The 16,857-nt window shown below is 47.2% G+C and overlaps 1 protein-coding gene across 6 annotated transcripts in view; it reads left to right on the plus strand.

Moving 5' to 3' along the window:
- NFX1 (nuclear transcription factor, X-box binding 1) overlaps positions 1-16,857 on the plus strand; it is a 231,236-nt gene that overhangs the window by 87,579 nt on the left and 126,800 nt on the right. For all 6 annotated transcript variants that reach the window (XR_013345235.1, XR_013345236.1, XM_077810831.1 and 3 more), the window contains one exon: positions 11,240-11,337. Coding sequence is in view for 4 of the 6 variants with exons in the window: in XM_077810831.1 (XP_077666957.1) it covers positions 11,240-11,337 (98 nt within the window). In the remaining 2 variants the exon portion in view is untranslated. The remainder of the gene's footprint in view (positions 1-11,239; positions 11,338-16,857) is intronic.

The raw sequence follows: 16,857 nt of genomic DNA on the forward strand, positions 1-16,857 counted from the left end.
GAAGTCGGCACCATGCTCCAAGGGCAAGCCACCGCTGGGTTCTCCGCAGTCGCTTCCAGCTCGGCACTGGTCTTCGTCCAGGGAACATTCCCAACGCCGTTTGCCGCCAGCAACAGTTCAGCGTGTAGTCCACGCGGATCGCCCTCAACTCCCACCAGACTGTCTAGTTGGGTGCCATCCGACCAAGACTCTCAGCACCGCTCCACATCACGGAGTGAGTACTGACGGGACCGAAGCCCACCAGAGGTCCTCGTCTCATAGGGATTACCACAACCGGTCACAACATGGACGTTGACACCGTTCCCACTCGGAATCCTGCTCTAAGACTCCGCCAAGGCATCGCCTTTGCAGCCCAAGGCATTGATTGCCGGCACCTCACTGTCATGGGTCCGCCCGTCGGAGCCGATCGCGAAGCAGCAGCTACAGATGGTACCGGTCCTCCACATTGAGGTCGCGGTCCCTGGGGCAACGTCGCTTCCGGCACCGCTGTTCCTCCCAGTCCCGACACAGCAGCAGGTCGTTTGTCAGCCCAACCTCTGCTCATAGTCGCCCTTCCATGGGACAGGCCAGCCAGGCCAAACAACCGGGCCCATTAGTGCCACAGCCAGTGCAGTGGCACTGGGCTCTGTGGCTCGCCCAATGATATCAGTGGGCACCATGGGGGCCCACTCAGCAGCTGGAGCCTCAGAGGCACCATCAGCCTCCCTCTCCAGACCTCTGAGGAGGGGGTTGGTGGGACATACATCCTCAGCACCATGCCTGGAGTCTGACCAAGTGGTGCATCCTCCGGTGCCAGCGGACACCCAGAGCACCGTGCCGGCCCCCTCGCTCTCTCCAGGTGAGGTGATAATGACCCCGCCCCCTCCGTCCCGCAGGAGAACTTTAGGGCCCATCAAGATCTTTTAAAAAGAGTGGCATCAAGCCTCCACCTCCAGGTAGAGGAGTTGGAGGAACCCTCCTACTCCCATTTCAATGTGCTGTCCTCTTTGGCACCGGGCAGGTAGCTTTGCCCCTCCATTAAGGGGTGGCAAAATTTCAAATGTCTTGTGGCAAACACCAGCTTCGCTGGCCCCAATCTCTAAGAGGGCGGATCACAAGTACTTTGTACCCACCAAGGGGCACGAGTACCTCTGCACTGGTCGAGTCGGTCAACCACAGGGAGCGGCAGGGCCAACTAGCCCCTACCCTGAAAAATAAAAGATTCACGGAGGCTGGTCTCTTTCAGGAGAAGGCTTTATTCTTTCTCAGTTTTCAGTTTCGGGTGGCAAACCACCAGGCGCCTCTGGGCAGGTATGAATTCAATTTGTGGGGTTCCCTGCCCAAGTTTGAGGATTCCCTCCAGGAGCGCGATAAGAAAGAGTTCAAGGCGCTGGTGGAGGAGGGTACACCGGCTGCCAGGCCATCCCTGTAAGTGGCTTCGGATGCGGCGGACATGGCAGCATGGTCCATGGCCTTGGCAGTGTCCATGAGAAGGGTGTTGTGGCTCCTGCTGTCCGGGCAGTCTAGTGAAGCACGGGCTGCCATGCAGGATCTCCCGTTTGATGGCAAAGTTCTATTTACGGAACAAACGGATACAAAGCTGCATGGCATGAAGGACTCCCACACGACCCTCCAGACTCTGGGTCTCTGTGTCCTGGCTCCGGCCAAATCTAAGTTTAGGCCGCAGCAGGCTCCCGATCAGGCCATCCAGTCGAAGTACGAGGCTGCCTATAACAAGTCGAGGGTCTATAAAAGGCACCCTCAAAGGCAGTGGCGGCCTGCCCCACAACCTGGGTACTCCAAGGGCAAACAAGCAGGGAAAAGGCGGTTTTGATGGGACGCTCGGGGGCACTCTGCCAGTCCTCCCCAGGGTTCCCCCCTCAATGAAGCTTCCCTTCTACAATCGGTTGTGTGCTTTTTCCCGGCGTGGTCATGGCTGAAAGGCCAAAGGAGGACTCCAGCCTCACCATGAACTGGTTTAGATCCCGCAGGTCCAGGGTGGGCGTAAGTTCCGCATGGTCTCACTGGCCTCCATCGTCCCCTCCCTGGACCCTGGCAACTGGTACGCTGCCCTCAGTCTGCAGGACGCATACTTCCACTTTCACATTTTCGAGGGGCACAGTCGCTTCGTCCGTTTCCTGGTGGGGCAGAATCACTACCTCCTGATAGTCCTCCTGTTTGGCCTATCCACTGCCCCCAGGGTATTTACAAAATGAATATCAGTGGTAGTGGCCTACCTCAGGCACCGGGGGGTCCAGATCTTTCCTTATCTGGATGATTGACTGGTCAAGAGTGTTAGAGGGCTTATTCCTTCACCCACTTACATCCCTGGTCCTTCTCACATGAACAGAGAGCAACAATACCCGAAGTCCAAAGGTGCAAACAATTCGATGTTTATTGGGGTGAACTTCCAGCAAGCATGATTCCAGTTTCCTTCCTTAGTATCCTCCTTCCCAGCTCTGACACCACAGAGCCTTACACCTGTGTCCCTGTTCCCATTCCTACCCTTAGCCAAACATGATTCCAACTTCCTTACTCCTATTCCCTGTTCCCATCTCCCCCTTTAGCAAAACATGATTCCAATTTTCTTACCCCCATTCCCTGTTCCCATCTCACACACCCACATGCTCACCCCCACCCACACCCAGTCACTTCCTCATTGACTACAGATTATATAATAAAACTTGAGTTCTGCTTAGCTATACCTTAACCAATCATTTTCCTGAAATTTAACTAACCAATCCTAACATATTGTAACATGATTATGTAACCAATTATATCCCACCACCTTAATTAGTTTACACCCAGCAAAATTAATTATACAGCAGACAGGAACAATCATAGAACCAGACAGAGATTATACAGATAAACAACAGCAAAGTGGGAACTATAATGACAAAACAATACAGAAGTGAGGATTTCACATCCCAGCTATTGATAAGTGAGTTCTTGCCAGACAGGATGCTATCAAACTAAGTTTCCTTTTACATTTTCTAAGCACTTCCCTTTCTCTGGAGGTGATAGGAACTATCAGGACAGGATTGTATTCCTAACAGCCGAATAGCACCTTATTTCAGTGTGACTAGTTTGGAATGTGAGGATGTAACTGTTTGCTTCCCAGCTTATGGCTGCCTCTGCTGCTTAGCCAAAGGCCTTAGCCTAAGAACAGGGCCTCAGACTGTCACAGTAAGAGAAGGCCTTTACACCAGCAGACAGTGATTTTGATTCTTTCTTTTATACCTCTATCACTAGCCAAGTGATAAGAATACACCTAAATTCTTAGAGTACAGGCCTTTACAGACAGGCCTGAATATCTATATCCTAACAAAGAGCAGCTCCTGGTCGCAGGTGAGGGATCACTTGATGTTTCTACTGTCCACGTGCGCTGCCCTGGGCCTGTTGGTAAATGACGCCAAGTCCATGTTAGTCCTGGTCCAATGCATAGAATTTATCAGGATGCTCCTGGACAACTCGTGGGCCACAGCCTCTCTCCCAACAGACAGGTTCGAGACCCTGAAAGGGCTCATTGACACAGTCATAAGGTTCCCAGTGACTACAGCCAGAGCGTGCCTCCAGCTCTTGGGTCACATGTTGGTGTGCACATACGTGGTCCGCAACACCAGACTCCCAATGAGGCCCCTTCAGCTCTGGCTGGCCTCAGAGTTCTCCCAGGCCAGGGACAGGTGGACCTGTTCGCGAGGTGGCAGAACCGGTGCTGTCCCCAGTTCCGCTCCAGGCGGGGAGCACTGTCTCTGATGCCTTCCTCCTGTCGTAGTCAGGCCAGTTTCTCTGTGCCTTCCCCCAATTCCCACTGATCAGCAGGGTCCTAGAGAAAATAAAGACGGACAAGGCACGGGTCCTCCTGATTGCCCCAGTGTGGCCCAGGCAGCATTGGTACAGGACCCTCATGGGCCTGGTGGTTGCTCTGCCACAGCCGTTGCTGCTCCACCCAGACCTGCTCTCCCAGGATCGGGGTCGCCTCCACCACCCCAACCTAGCAGCTCTCCACCTCATAGTATGGTTGCTCAATGGTTAAGTAGAGTTGAAAGGACATGCTCGGAAGGGGTCCAGCGCGTCCTCCCGGAAAGCAGATGCCCCTCCACATGCCGTGCCTACTTGGCAAGATGGTCCCGGTTCTCCAGATGGGCGTCTGAACAGGGTGTCTCCCTGGTGGCCGCCCCAATCCAGCTTATCCTGGACTACCTTCTCCACCTTAAAGCCCAGGGCCTGGCACCCTCATCAGTCAAGGTACATCTGGCGGCCATATCGGCCTTCCATCCGCCAGTGCAGGGGCACAAGTATTCCCCCATGCTATGACTGGCCGGTTCCTCAAGGGGTTATACCGTCTTTTCCCGTATGCTAGGCCCCCGGTCCCGCAGTGGGACCGGATCCTGGTGGTGTCCCATCTCACAGGGCTCCCGTTTGAGCTGCTAGCCATGTGCTCCTGGTCCCACCTCTCGTGGGAGGTGGCGAGATTCCTGGTCGTTATCACGTCAGCAAGGCGGGTCTTGGAACTCAGGGCCCTGACCTCCGAGCCCCCATGCACGGTTTTCATAAGGGCAAGGTTCGGCTCTGACTACACACTGTGTTCCTCCCTAAGGTGGTCTCCGCCTATCACATCAGTCAGGACATTTTCCTGCTGGTCCTCTGCCCCAAGCCTCACGCGTCCAGTGAGGAATGCCGCCTCCACACGCTCGACGTGCAAAGGGCTCTGGGTTTGTACCTTGAGCAGACTAAGCCGTTCAGGAAGTCCTCCCAACAGTTCGTCGCCTCAGCTGAGCACAGAGGGGTCGGTCGATCTCCACTCAGTGTCTCTCAGTGTCACTTCGTGCATTCGCACTTGTTATGATCTGGCGGGTGTTCCCCCGCCACCGATTGTGAAGGCGCACTTGACTCGAGCTCAAGCCTTGTTGGCTGCCTTCCTGGCCCACATCCCCATCCAGGACATTTGTAGGGCCTCCACATGGTCTTCAGTTTACACGTTCACCTCGCACTATGCAATCGTCTCGCAAACCAGGGATGACGCCAGGTTCGGCAGGGCTGTACTCCGTCCTGAGAACTTGTGAACTCCTACCCACCTCCAACAGATATAGCTTGGAATCACCTATTGTGGAATACACATGAGCAATCACTCAAAGAAGAAAAGAAGTTACCTTTTCCGTAATTGGTGTTCTTCGAGATGTGTTGCTCATGTCTATTTCACATCGCGCCCTCCTTCCCCTCTGTCGGAGTTGTCTGGCAAGAAGGAACTGAGGGTGGGTGGAGCGCGCAGCTCCCCTTATACCACGCCATGGAGGCACCACTCCAGGGGTTGCTGGGGCGCTCCCCTACGGGTACTGCTAGGGGAAAAACTTCTGGCACCGGTGCACGTGGCGAGCATGCACACCTATTGTGGAATGGACATGAGCAACACATCTTGAAGAACACCAGTTACGCAAAAAGGTAACTGACTTACGCTACTGACAACCTTACCTTTATTGCCAAATGGTTGTCAGTGTTGGCACGCTCTTCCTCCCTGTTCTGTTCAAGGGTTTTTAAGAGTTTGTCTCCATTAGTCTCCCAATAAACCTTGAACTTTTGAAGGCCAACTTAAATTTACGTAGTATAACAGATCTGTGGAGAGTAAGTCATCAGCCTATTTGTCATTTTGAAGGCAGAACCAGTCCTGCCAGTCTCTGGCAAGAAGGTGTATGGCCCAGTCCATGAAGATCCAACCATTTTTTCTTTATTATTCTGCCTGTACCTCTGCAGGCAGTTACAGACACACTCTGCTGCTGAGGAGAAAACGAAAGGAAAAAAAATCTTTAAACTTCAGCTGCAGAATCATTAAAACTGTGCTGTCAGTTTTGCCCTCTTACAGAGGGAAATCCCTCCTTTGTGTTTGCCTGAGACTTCAGCAGCTTGACCCCATGCTTATCTTTATGGAGCAGTATCTGATGGACGAGCCCAGGAAGAAGACAGAATACACATTACAGACCCTTTGCAAGCAGCCAGTCTGAGCAGGGGACCCTTTGACCCCCTTACCACACAAATGGTCTCAGATGTCATTAGGCTGGCAAAAAGGCATGCTAAATAAACTGCAGTGTCTGGTATTCCTGCTAAACCTCACGGTGGGTAACACAAAGAAGAATGAGCTATGAGCGGCATCAATTTCTCTGCATCCTTCAGTGGATTGATAGAGATTTTTTTTCTTTTGCAGTCCAAAGTCCCTTCGGGGCATGTTGCCTTAGACTCACTCCTTGATACGTTGTACAGTACAGTCCCCTCCTTTAATCCTCTCTATCTTGCCACATGGGTGGGGCAAAAGGCGTAAATAACCTAAGAAGAGCCAGAGCAATTTCAGCTCTATGCAGTGGTGGCTTGGGGGAAGAGCGGTAGCATGCATCATGGGAGTGGTCATCTGGTCATCGTCTGACCTATTTAGAGTTCAAATTAATGTCTAGTCTTTAGCTGACCCTTGGGGTGGAGGGTGCTTCAGTCTGTAATAGGTTAATAGGAGGATTAGGTTTAGAAGTGTGAGCAACAAGGGTGATGTCGGGGTGGGAGTCTGCTACAGACCACTGGACCAGGGGGATGAGGTGGACGAAGTTTTTCTTCCGGCAACTCATGGAAGTTACTAGATCGCAGGCCCTGGTTCTCATGGGAGACTTCAATCACCCTGATATCTGCTGGGAGAGCAATACAGTGGTGCACAGACAATCCAGAAAGTTTTTGGAAAGTGTAGGGGACAATTTCCTGGTGCAAGTGCTGGAGGAACCAACTAGGGGCAGAGCTCATCTTGACCTGCTGCTCACAAACCGGGAAGAATTAGTAGGGGAAGCTAAAGTGGGAGGCAGTGACCATGAGATGGTGGAGTTCAGGATCCTGACACAAGAAAGAAAGGAGAGCAGCAGAATAAGGACCCTGGACTTCAGAAAAGCAGACTTCGACTCCCTCAGGGAACTGATGGGCAGGATCCCCGGGAGAATAACATGAGGGGGAAAGGAGTCCAGGAGAGCTGGCTGTACTTTAAAGAATCCTTACTGAGGTTACAGGGACAAACCATCCTGATGTGTAGAAAGAATAGTAAATATGGCAGGCGACCAGCTTGGCTTAACAGTGAAATCCTTGCTGATCTTAAACACAAAAAAGAAGCTTCCAAGAAGTGGAAGATTGGACAAATGACCGGGGGAAGTCTAAAAATGTTGTTCAGGCATACAGGAGTGAAATCAGGAAGGCCAAATCACACTTGGAGTTACAGCTAGCAAGAGATGCTAAGAGTAATAAGAAGGATTTCTTCAGATACGTTAGCAACTAAGAAGAAGGTCAAGGAAAGTGTGGGCCCTTTACTGAATGAGGAAGGCAACCTAGTGACAGAGGATGTGGAAAAAGCTAATGTACTCAATGCTTTTTTTGCCTCTGTCTTCACGAACAAGGTCAGCTCCCAGACTACTGCACTGGGCAGCACAGCATGGGGAGGAGGTGACCAGCCCTATGTGAAGAAAGAAGTGGTTAGGGACTATTTAGAAAAGCTGGACGAGCACAAGTCCATGGGGCCGAATGCGCTGCATCCGAGAGTGCTAAAGGAGTTGGCGGATGTGATTGCAGAGCCATTGGCCATTATCTTTGAAAACTCATGGTGATCGAGGGAGGTCCCGGACAACTGGAAAAAGGCTAATGTAGTGCCCATCTTTAAAATAGGGAAGGAGGAGGATCTGGGGAACTACAGGCCAGTCAGCCAACCTCAGTCCCTGGAAAAATCATGGAGCAGGTCCTCAAGGAATCAATTCTGAAGCACTTAGAGGAGAGGAAAGTGATCAGGAACAGTCAGCATGGATTCACCAAGGGAAAGTCATGCCTGATTAATCTAATTGCCTTCTATGACGAGATAACTGGCTCTGTGGATGAGGGGTAAGCAGTGGACATATTGTTCCTTGACTTTAGCAAAGCTTTTGACACGGTCTCCCACAGTATTCTTGCCAGCAAGTTAAAGAAGTATGGGCTGGATTAATGGACTATAAAGTGGATAGAAGGCTGGCTATATCGTCGGGCTCAATGGATAGTGATCAATGGCTCCATGTCTAGTTGGCAGCTGGTATCAAGCAGAGTGCCTCAAGGGTCGGTCCTGGGGTCGTTTTTGTTCAATATCTTCATTAATGATCTGGAGGATGGCGCTGATTGCACCCTCAGCAAGTTTGCAGATCACACTAAACTAGGAGAAGAGCTAGATATGCTGGAGGATAGGGATAGGATACAGAGGGACCTAGACAAATTTGAGGATTGGGCCAAAAAAAATCTGATGAGGTTCAACAAGGACAAGCGCAGAGTCCTGCACTTAGGACGGAAGAATCCCATGCACCACTACAGACTAGAGACCGAATGGCTCGGCACCAGTTCTGCAGAAAAGGCCCTAGGGGTTACAGTGGACGAGAAGCTGGCTATGAGACAACAGTGTGCCCTTGTTGCCAAGAAGGCCAATGGCATTTTGGGATGTATAAGTAGGGACATTGCCAGCAGATCGAGGGACGTGATCGTTCCCCTCTATTCGACATTGGTGAGGCCTCATCTGGAGTACTATGTCCAGTTTTGGGCCCCACACTACAAGAAGGATGTGAAAAAATTGGAAAGCGTCCAGCAGAGGACAACGGAAATTATTAGGGGACTGGAACACATAACTTATGAGGACAGGCTGAGGGAACTGGGATTGTTTAGTCTGCGGAAGAGAAGAATAAGGGGGGATTTGATAGCTGCTTTCAACTACCTGAAAGGGGGTTCCAAAGAGGATGGATCTAGACTGTTCTCAGTGGTAGCAGATGACAGAACGAGGAGTAATGGTCTCAAGTTGCAGTGCGGGAGGTTTAGGTTGGATATTAGGAAAAAAGTTTTCACTAGGAGGGTGGTGAAGCACTAGAATGCTTTACCTAGGGAGGTGGTGGAATCTCCTTCCTTAGAGGTTTTTAAGGTCAGGCTTGACAGAGCCCTGGCTGGGATGATTTAGTTGGGTATTAGGTCCTGCTTTGAGCAGGGGGTTGGACTAGATGACCTCCTGAGGTCCCTTCCAACCCTTTTATTCTATGATTCTATGAAATCATCCCAGCCATGGCTTTGTCAAGCTGGGCCTTAAAAACCTCTGAGGATGGAGATTCCGCCACCTCTCTAGGTAACCCAGTCCAGTGCTTCACTGCCCTCCTGGTGAAATAGTTTGTCTTAATATCCAAACTAGACCTCCCCTACTGCAACTTAAGACTATTGCTTTGTGTTCTGTCATCTGCCACCACTGAGAACAGCCTAGCTCCATCCTCTTTGGAACCACCCTTCAGGTAATTGAAGGCTGCTATCAAATCCCCCCTCACTCTCCTCTTCTGCAGACTAAATAAGCCTAGTTCTCTCAGCCTCTCCTCATAAGTCATGTACCCCAGCCCCCTAATAATTTTCGTTGCCCTCCGCAAGACTCTCTCCAGTTTGTCCACATCCTTTCTGTAGTGGAGGGCCCAAAACTGGACACAGTACTCCAGATGTGGCCTCATCAATGCCAAATAGAGGGGAGTAATCACTTTCCTCGATCTGCTGGCAACGCTCCTTCTAATGCAGCCCAATATGCTAACCTTCTTGGCAACAAGGACACACTGTTGACTGATATCCAGCTTCTCGTACGCTTTAATCCCAGGTCCTTTTCTGCAAAATTGCCGCTTATCCAGTTGGTCCCCAGCCTGAAGCGGTGCATGGGATTCTTCCTTTCTAGGTGCAGTTCTCTGCACTTATCCTTGTTGAACCTCATCAGATTTCTTTTGGCCCAATCCTCCAGTTTGTCTAGGTCACTCTGGACCCAATCCCTACCTTCCAGCATATCTACCTCTTCCCCCAGCTTAATGTCATCCACAAACTTGCTGAGGGTGTAGATCACTGTAATTAACTGTATCTAGAACTGAATGTGAAGATGATGTATAGGTTCTAGCTGGGACAGAAGATGATGTATAGGTTCTAGCTGGGACTTGCCTGTTCTGTGGCTGAGGCTATTGTGAGCACATCAGGAACCAAATACATCCCCTGGCTCCTGGTCAGCTTTCAATGCCAATTTAAGTCATTGGCCCTAATTTTCAAAGTAATTAGTGGATTGAGCCTCAGCTGTATCAAATACTTAAATTCAATCTGTGAACTTCTTTGGGCTGATGTTCTGTTGGAAACTGGGATTCACTGTATCTTTTGATTCAGCTGAGAAATTTTGAAGTTTTTGCTTAAGCTATGAGGTGCATAAATAGTTATTCTTGAAATGAATTCCCTATTAGTCTTCTGACCGTTTGGTTATCTTTTGCTGTGGATTTTATTTCAAACTGGCAAGCTATTTAGGGGTGGGATCATTTCCTTCCAGTGACTGACAGGTCTGATTTAGTCTTCAAACTGCAAATTAGGCTGGGGTCCCACTGTAACGGATCTATGGACCTTATTATTTGGAGAGAGGAAATTTTCAGATAAACTCAGATACATTTTTGTGTCTGTTCAGTATTCTTCACATGAAGCAACTTGCTCTTTAGAGCTGGGCAAACTTTTTTCTCCAGTAGATGCATCTCTCTAAAGAGCGCCAAGTTCATGCACACGAGCACTATGTCTTTCATACAGTTTGGATCCATGCAGGCAATCATTATGAAGAACCACAGATATGATGGGAAATGGCTAATTTTTGTTTTCCTTTTCCAAGCTAAATAACCTACAGAAGGTCAGTATACATAGTGAAAAATGAATTAGTTTAATTTTTCTCAGTTTAAAAAAAAAAAAAAATCAGATTATACCAATAGGGAAATCTTGTGTTTAAAATGGTTTTTAACATAGTGCTCCTCAATTGTTCATCTTGTTAAATCACACCACATTAAATCACAAGTTTGATTCTATATATTTATATGAAAAGTGTTTAGCAAAGTGTCTATTTTTAGTAGTACTAGTATAAAAATTGTGGAACTGAAACTCTACAGGCCATAGATTTACTAAAATGAACAAGCACAATTTTAGCCTTTTTTTAAAATATTTCAAAGCAATACACAACTTTAAGTTGCAAATCTTATAATGCACCTAATTCTTTTATTTTTTTAACATAAAATCTGTAACATGTCCATGAGAAATATGAAGGGAGGATGATTTGAAGGCAGTGTCTTGTGCCTGCAGCTCCGAACTCATGCAGAAGCCGCGGTGTGACCACTGATGTTCATATGACATATATATAAAGTACCAATATGTTAAATTAAAAGGTTTAATTTACAAATCATTTTTACATTTTCATTTTTGATAGATTTCATTCATACATGTGAAAATCTTTGCCATGAAGGAGAATGTGGACCATGCTCTCGTACATCAAATATTTACTGTAGGTGTGCCTTCAAAACAAAGGTAAAACTTTAAACACTAATCTCTAGTAACAAGCTCTCTTAAAAATTATCTGGGGGAAGGAGGCGCTATACACTGTAGTAGCAAGTAGTACTGCTAGATTTGTAGAACCAGTAGGAAATAGCTAGCTCAACATGCCGGTCATTTACTTATATGTTTCATCAAGTTCAGGAGTGTGCTTTTCAGTTTATATGTACATGATTTTATTCATTAATTTAGCTGTGGAAAACCCATCTTCTCCCACAAAACTACTACAATTCAGTTAATGTTACTTCCACCAAAAGCATTAGAAGTTAGAAGTATGTCATGTGCATGGTGATTTGATGTGGAATTTTGGAGAGTGGTGTTTGTGCTGTGGAACGTTGCTAGTGCTGCCATATTAATGCTGCTAGGGCTGCTCTTCTTGGAGCTCTGATTTTAGCTGCACTAGAACAAAATGCAGCATATTGATTCATTAGACCTCGGTCTTATTCCTAAAGAAAGACCACGTGCTCAGTTTGGTGGCAAAGACACTCAACCAGGTTTGCTGTCAACAAAGTACAGTCCTAGTGCCTCATAGGCGCTCAGTCATGGAATTAAACATGTATACCCCTTACAAGGTACTAGTTCAATCAACAGAACAGGATGCTGTCTCCTAAACTAGTACAAAGATGCCCTGCATGACTTTTCTTTTCATATATTGATACAGACAAGTTACATATTACATTCCATATGCTTTTCATTATAATCCTGTACCTTGTACCTGTCAGTTGGAACAAAACGTCTTCATCCATTTTCCTGTCCTTCCCTCCTTACCTTATGAGGGGTCTGTGGGTCCATGAGTGTAGCATTTCCTAGAAATGTGTTTCTGCAGTTACTTGAGAACTCTGGGCATTTTTGTATCATCCTCTCAGGTCAGGAATGTGCTTTCTAATACCTAGTGTGTTGCCATTCTGCCAAGGCTTGGCATATGCTGGTTCACAGCCTTTGGCTCACACTGTTAGTTATGCCTAGGGCTCCCGCAAGGCTTACGGGGGAGTCATTTGTTTAGCAGTCTCCATTTCTTCCTCACTCTATACATTTGTACAGTGATCCAGCAGATTGTCAGTTTGTACATTGCCAGTAACAGGCCAATTGTTTTATTATTATTGTGTGGAACCCGATCTTTGAAGCAATTTGATAGTGTTGGAGCCTTAATGAATGTGACATTCATGTGTTCACAGTAGTATCTTCAAACCATGTATATCTGATGTTTCTGTGACTTTGCCACCAAGGTCCAATATGGTCCCTGCAAACTTGCTTTCCTGATAAATGTTTGGGTGAAAGGCCTAGGATTATCTCTTACTGCTGTGAGTTCCAGCATAGCATCTTCTAGCTTTTGCAGCTCCTCAGAGAACTCGAGATCCCGTCCTTGAAAAGTAAGAGTGGTAAATCACCAATGTGATTGAAGTCTATCATGAAATACCACATGTCCTGAAAATGGCATTTTAAGAGCCTGAGACAAGGGCCATGTCCAGACAACACTCTCAAGTCCACCCTTTGAACCTATGGAAACATGTATAACAATACCTACAACAAAACTTCCCCCTCCTGGGGGTATTACAGCTCACTCCATGTGAGCAGAAGCTGCTTTCACATCATCCTTATCGGACGTTCTGCTGCAGAGCAGCAACTTGGAGGTCTGTCCACATGTTCATAACACACTATGCTCTAACTCAAGCTGCAACTGCATACCAGCTTCCTTGCACTCTCTGCTAGTCAACCACGTGTGGAATAAACACAAGGACAATCACTCGAAGAAGAAATAGAGGGTACTTATTGTAACTGGAGGTTCTTCAAGATGTGTGGTCCCTAACTGTATTCCCCTACCTGCCCTCCATCCCCTCTGCTTTGGATTCTGTAAAAAGAGGAATAGGAGAGGCACTGATCCATACTGCCTCTTATACCCTCAGTCAGGAGCACGAGAGAAACTGTTGCGCATGTGAGCGTTAAGAGACACTGCTTTGAAGAATTTTGGACTCGGGCACATGGCACACGTGTACCCACTTGTGGAATACAACGGATAGGGACCACACACTTCGAAAAATCTCCAGGTACAGTAAGTAACCTCCATTTACTCACCCTTTGCAGTAACTGTGGTTCTTCGAGCTCTGTCCCCCTGTTGATGATCACTACCTACCCTCCTTCCCCTCTGCTTCAGAGTTTCCTCTATGGAAGATTGTGGTAGAGAAGGAGTTGAGGGTGGTTTGCCTGCACAGACCTCTGTGTGGGGCACAAGAATGTATGGGACAGATGCACAGGCCAAGTGGCTGCTAATAAAAATTTCCAATTGAAGTTGCATGGGGTGCGCACGGACGCGTGCAAACACCCCCCCCCCCGAAGTGGAGTACCTATGGGGGGCACATCTCAAAAAAGTAGTTTTTAACTGCACAGGGTGAGTTACCTCTCCTTATGTGTGTCATCAGTTATTGGCTGTGTGTGTGTGTTCTTGCTGTGTGCTGCTTTTGCTCTGGCCAGATAGCCTGTCCAGCAGGCTCCAGTCCAAGAAGACCACAGGCTCCATTCAGTAGTGAAGGAACTTGGCCAGGTTTATTGTCCACGAAGCACTGTCCTAGAGTCCTGGCTCAATGGTTACAGGTACGTTAACACATGTATGCCCATTACAATGGATTTAGCTCTGTCAACAGCGGGACTTTCTATTCCCCCCTCGGCTAAACATAACACCCTGTCTGTGACCCCTCTTTTATACACTGATACAAATAAATTACCTATTGCCCCTCTGATGTGGTTAGTTACCACCCTTTACATTGTATTTCTTGGTTTAATCAAAGCATCTCTATCCATCATCCTATGATCCTGACCGTATCTTTAAGAGGGGTCAGTAAGTCCCTGTACCATCTTCAGGGAGTGTGTTTACACCATAACCTTGTATTGGGGTTTTCTGGCACTACCCTTCTAGAATGTGCTTACATGACTACTTAGTTCCTAGGCGTGCTTATGTTTTTGCAACGCCAGCCCTGTTCTTGCCAAGTTCATGTATTGGACGGTGAACCCGCAAGCCGGCATCTGCTTTGTAACAGGGCAGGGCTTGACTTTTGTTTGGGCCTTAGGTCTTACACCAGGCCCTTATACCAGGCCTCATGTCTCAGGCTCTCTCTTTCTATTACATTCCCCCACTTTTTGCCTTTTTATGGGGAAGATATTTTAACCATTGTCACGGAAAAAGCATAATGCATGGACTGAAGATGTCCCAGTGGGCTAAACACTGTTATAGGGCCACCTTATTTTACCTTCTCCACATTCATTCCCCATCTGTTCCTTGGTCTGCACATTCCCTCGTATGACTGGTGGACAGATTTTAAGTTCCAGTTATGTCTTAGTCCCTTATGGTGGGCCTGGGAATGTTAGCTCAGGAACTTTGAGGAATGTAATTTTATGTTTGAGATTTGGGCACACATACCCATATTATATATATGGGAATATATGTATAGTATCACAGAATATCAGGGTTGGAAGGGACCTCAGCAGATCATCCTGCTCAAAGCAGGACCAATCCACAATTAAATCATCCAACCAGTTTTTGCCCCATATCCCTAAATGGCCCCCTCAAGGATTGAACTCACAACCCTGGGTTTAGCAGGCCAATGCTCAAACCACTGAGGTATCCCTGCCGTGCCCCCCCCCCCCCCAACGTGTACATGTGACACTGCCTCATATTTGAGCATCACAATCCTTTTCTAATCTGCTGTTGTCGTCTGGCCCTTTTACTTTGGTTCTGCAGATAGCAACACACTCATATTAGGGCAATTACAGTTACCATCTGTATTATCATTAGTAGTAGGATGAGTGTTTTGGAATACTGGGATAGGCATTATTTCAGGGTGTCCCACAGTGCTATGTATATAAGAAGTAAAACAGAAGTTTGGAGTAGACACATCACAAATGAGGCCTTTATATATAAATATTTTGTAATTAGTTACTAACTACACAATACTGTACATCCATGTTACAGGTTACCCTTACTGCTGGTTGTCACCCTCTATTCCTGAGGGAATTCAGCACCAAAAAATTAAAAATTTCTGTGGACACTATTTTAAAATTCTGCATATTTTATTTGTCAAAATAACATAATCACACGAGTTTCAATATTTTGGTAATTTTATTTCAAAATACTTGTCAGCAAGTACGTCTGTAACAATACAGACAAAAAAGATTCAGGAAATGTGTGTTTAACAAATAGATTCCTTACTAGGCATGTTAATACAGAACTTTGAGTAATTAATTTAAACTACAAAAAAGAAACTTATTTCCTGCACCCCTCAGAAGAAGTACAAAGGCTCGGGGGAGTCGGAGGTAATGGAGGAACTGAGGGAGAAGGAAGGAGCCTGGGAGTGAACCAGGAGGGTTGTTGGGTGTGGATAGGAGAAGTATGGAACATTTTCTTTTTGGAGGGATTGCTAGGGAGTTGGGAAGCCCAACTATGCAGACCCTGGCTCTTCCATTCAGTCAGACACGTCTGTCCCTGTCCCTGAGTGGGCCTGCACCCACTGTTTCCCTGTGCCCCTCCATTCATCCCCTGATTCAATACTGTCACCCCACAAGCTCCTGTGCCCATGATCCAGTCTGTCCCGCTCCCCCCACTAGCCCTTCTGAACCCCAGTCTGTGATCTCCCAGCAGCCCTGTGGGCCCCACTCTGCTTCCTAACCTGGCTCCACAGGCAGGCTGCTGTGATGAAAGCAGCGGCTAGCTGTTACTGCTGGTCAGCTGGCTGTTCTGGTGCCACAGCGGCCTCTGGTGGGCGAAAGGTGGAACTGCAGCACTTTTTCAGCAGACTGTATTTTCGAGGGGGTAGGGGGGAAATTCTGTATCAGACATGAATTCTGCATCAGACACGAATTCTGCATGTTTGCAGTGGCATAGAATTCCCCCAGGAATAATCCTCTGATCAGCTTCTCTAGGCAGGAAACAGGAACAGCTAGCTTCTGTGTTCCATTGGTTGCATACCTCTGATACACCAGTAGTTGACGTAGATCCAGTTATTTCTTATAGATGCTGTCTTCCAGATAAACCTACTGAATGGACAGTAACCAATTTACCAAATATTGCTGTGTCAGAATTTAATTGTTAACCAGACACTGAACAAGAATGTTTTGAATAACCTGCTTCATTTAGGATGCAGTGTCACTGACCCCAAATTTTGACTGTTACTAACAGGGAATTTGTTTGCATAATTTGACATATTGCCAACTCATTACTGTTTTTGTTATACACCAGCAATGCCAATGCCAGCTAGCTGTTTGTTACTAATGAGGTTAGGTGATTAAAAAAGGAAAATATTTCCTAATGAGTTGGTTATGGTAGTTACTATGTAACTTCCATAAACAGTACAAATAACTTCTTTGCTGGTTTGTTGTTTCCTTGCTTTGTTGTTGGCTGCCATTAGTTTAATTTTTACCTGTGTGTTGGTTAAACAGTTTAGCAATGGCGTTTACACAGTAGCTAAATTCATTCATATTTCAATGGTAAAGATTTAAAACCACCGG

The sequence above is a fragment of the Eretmochelys imbricata genome, chromosome 2 (genome assembly GCF_965152235.1).
Source record: "Eretmochelys imbricata isolate rEreImb1 chromosome 2, rEreImb1.hap1, whole genome shotgun sequence".
NCBI classification, from domain to species: domain Eukaryota; kingdom Metazoa; phylum Chordata; order Testudines; family Cheloniidae; genus Eretmochelys; species Eretmochelys imbricata.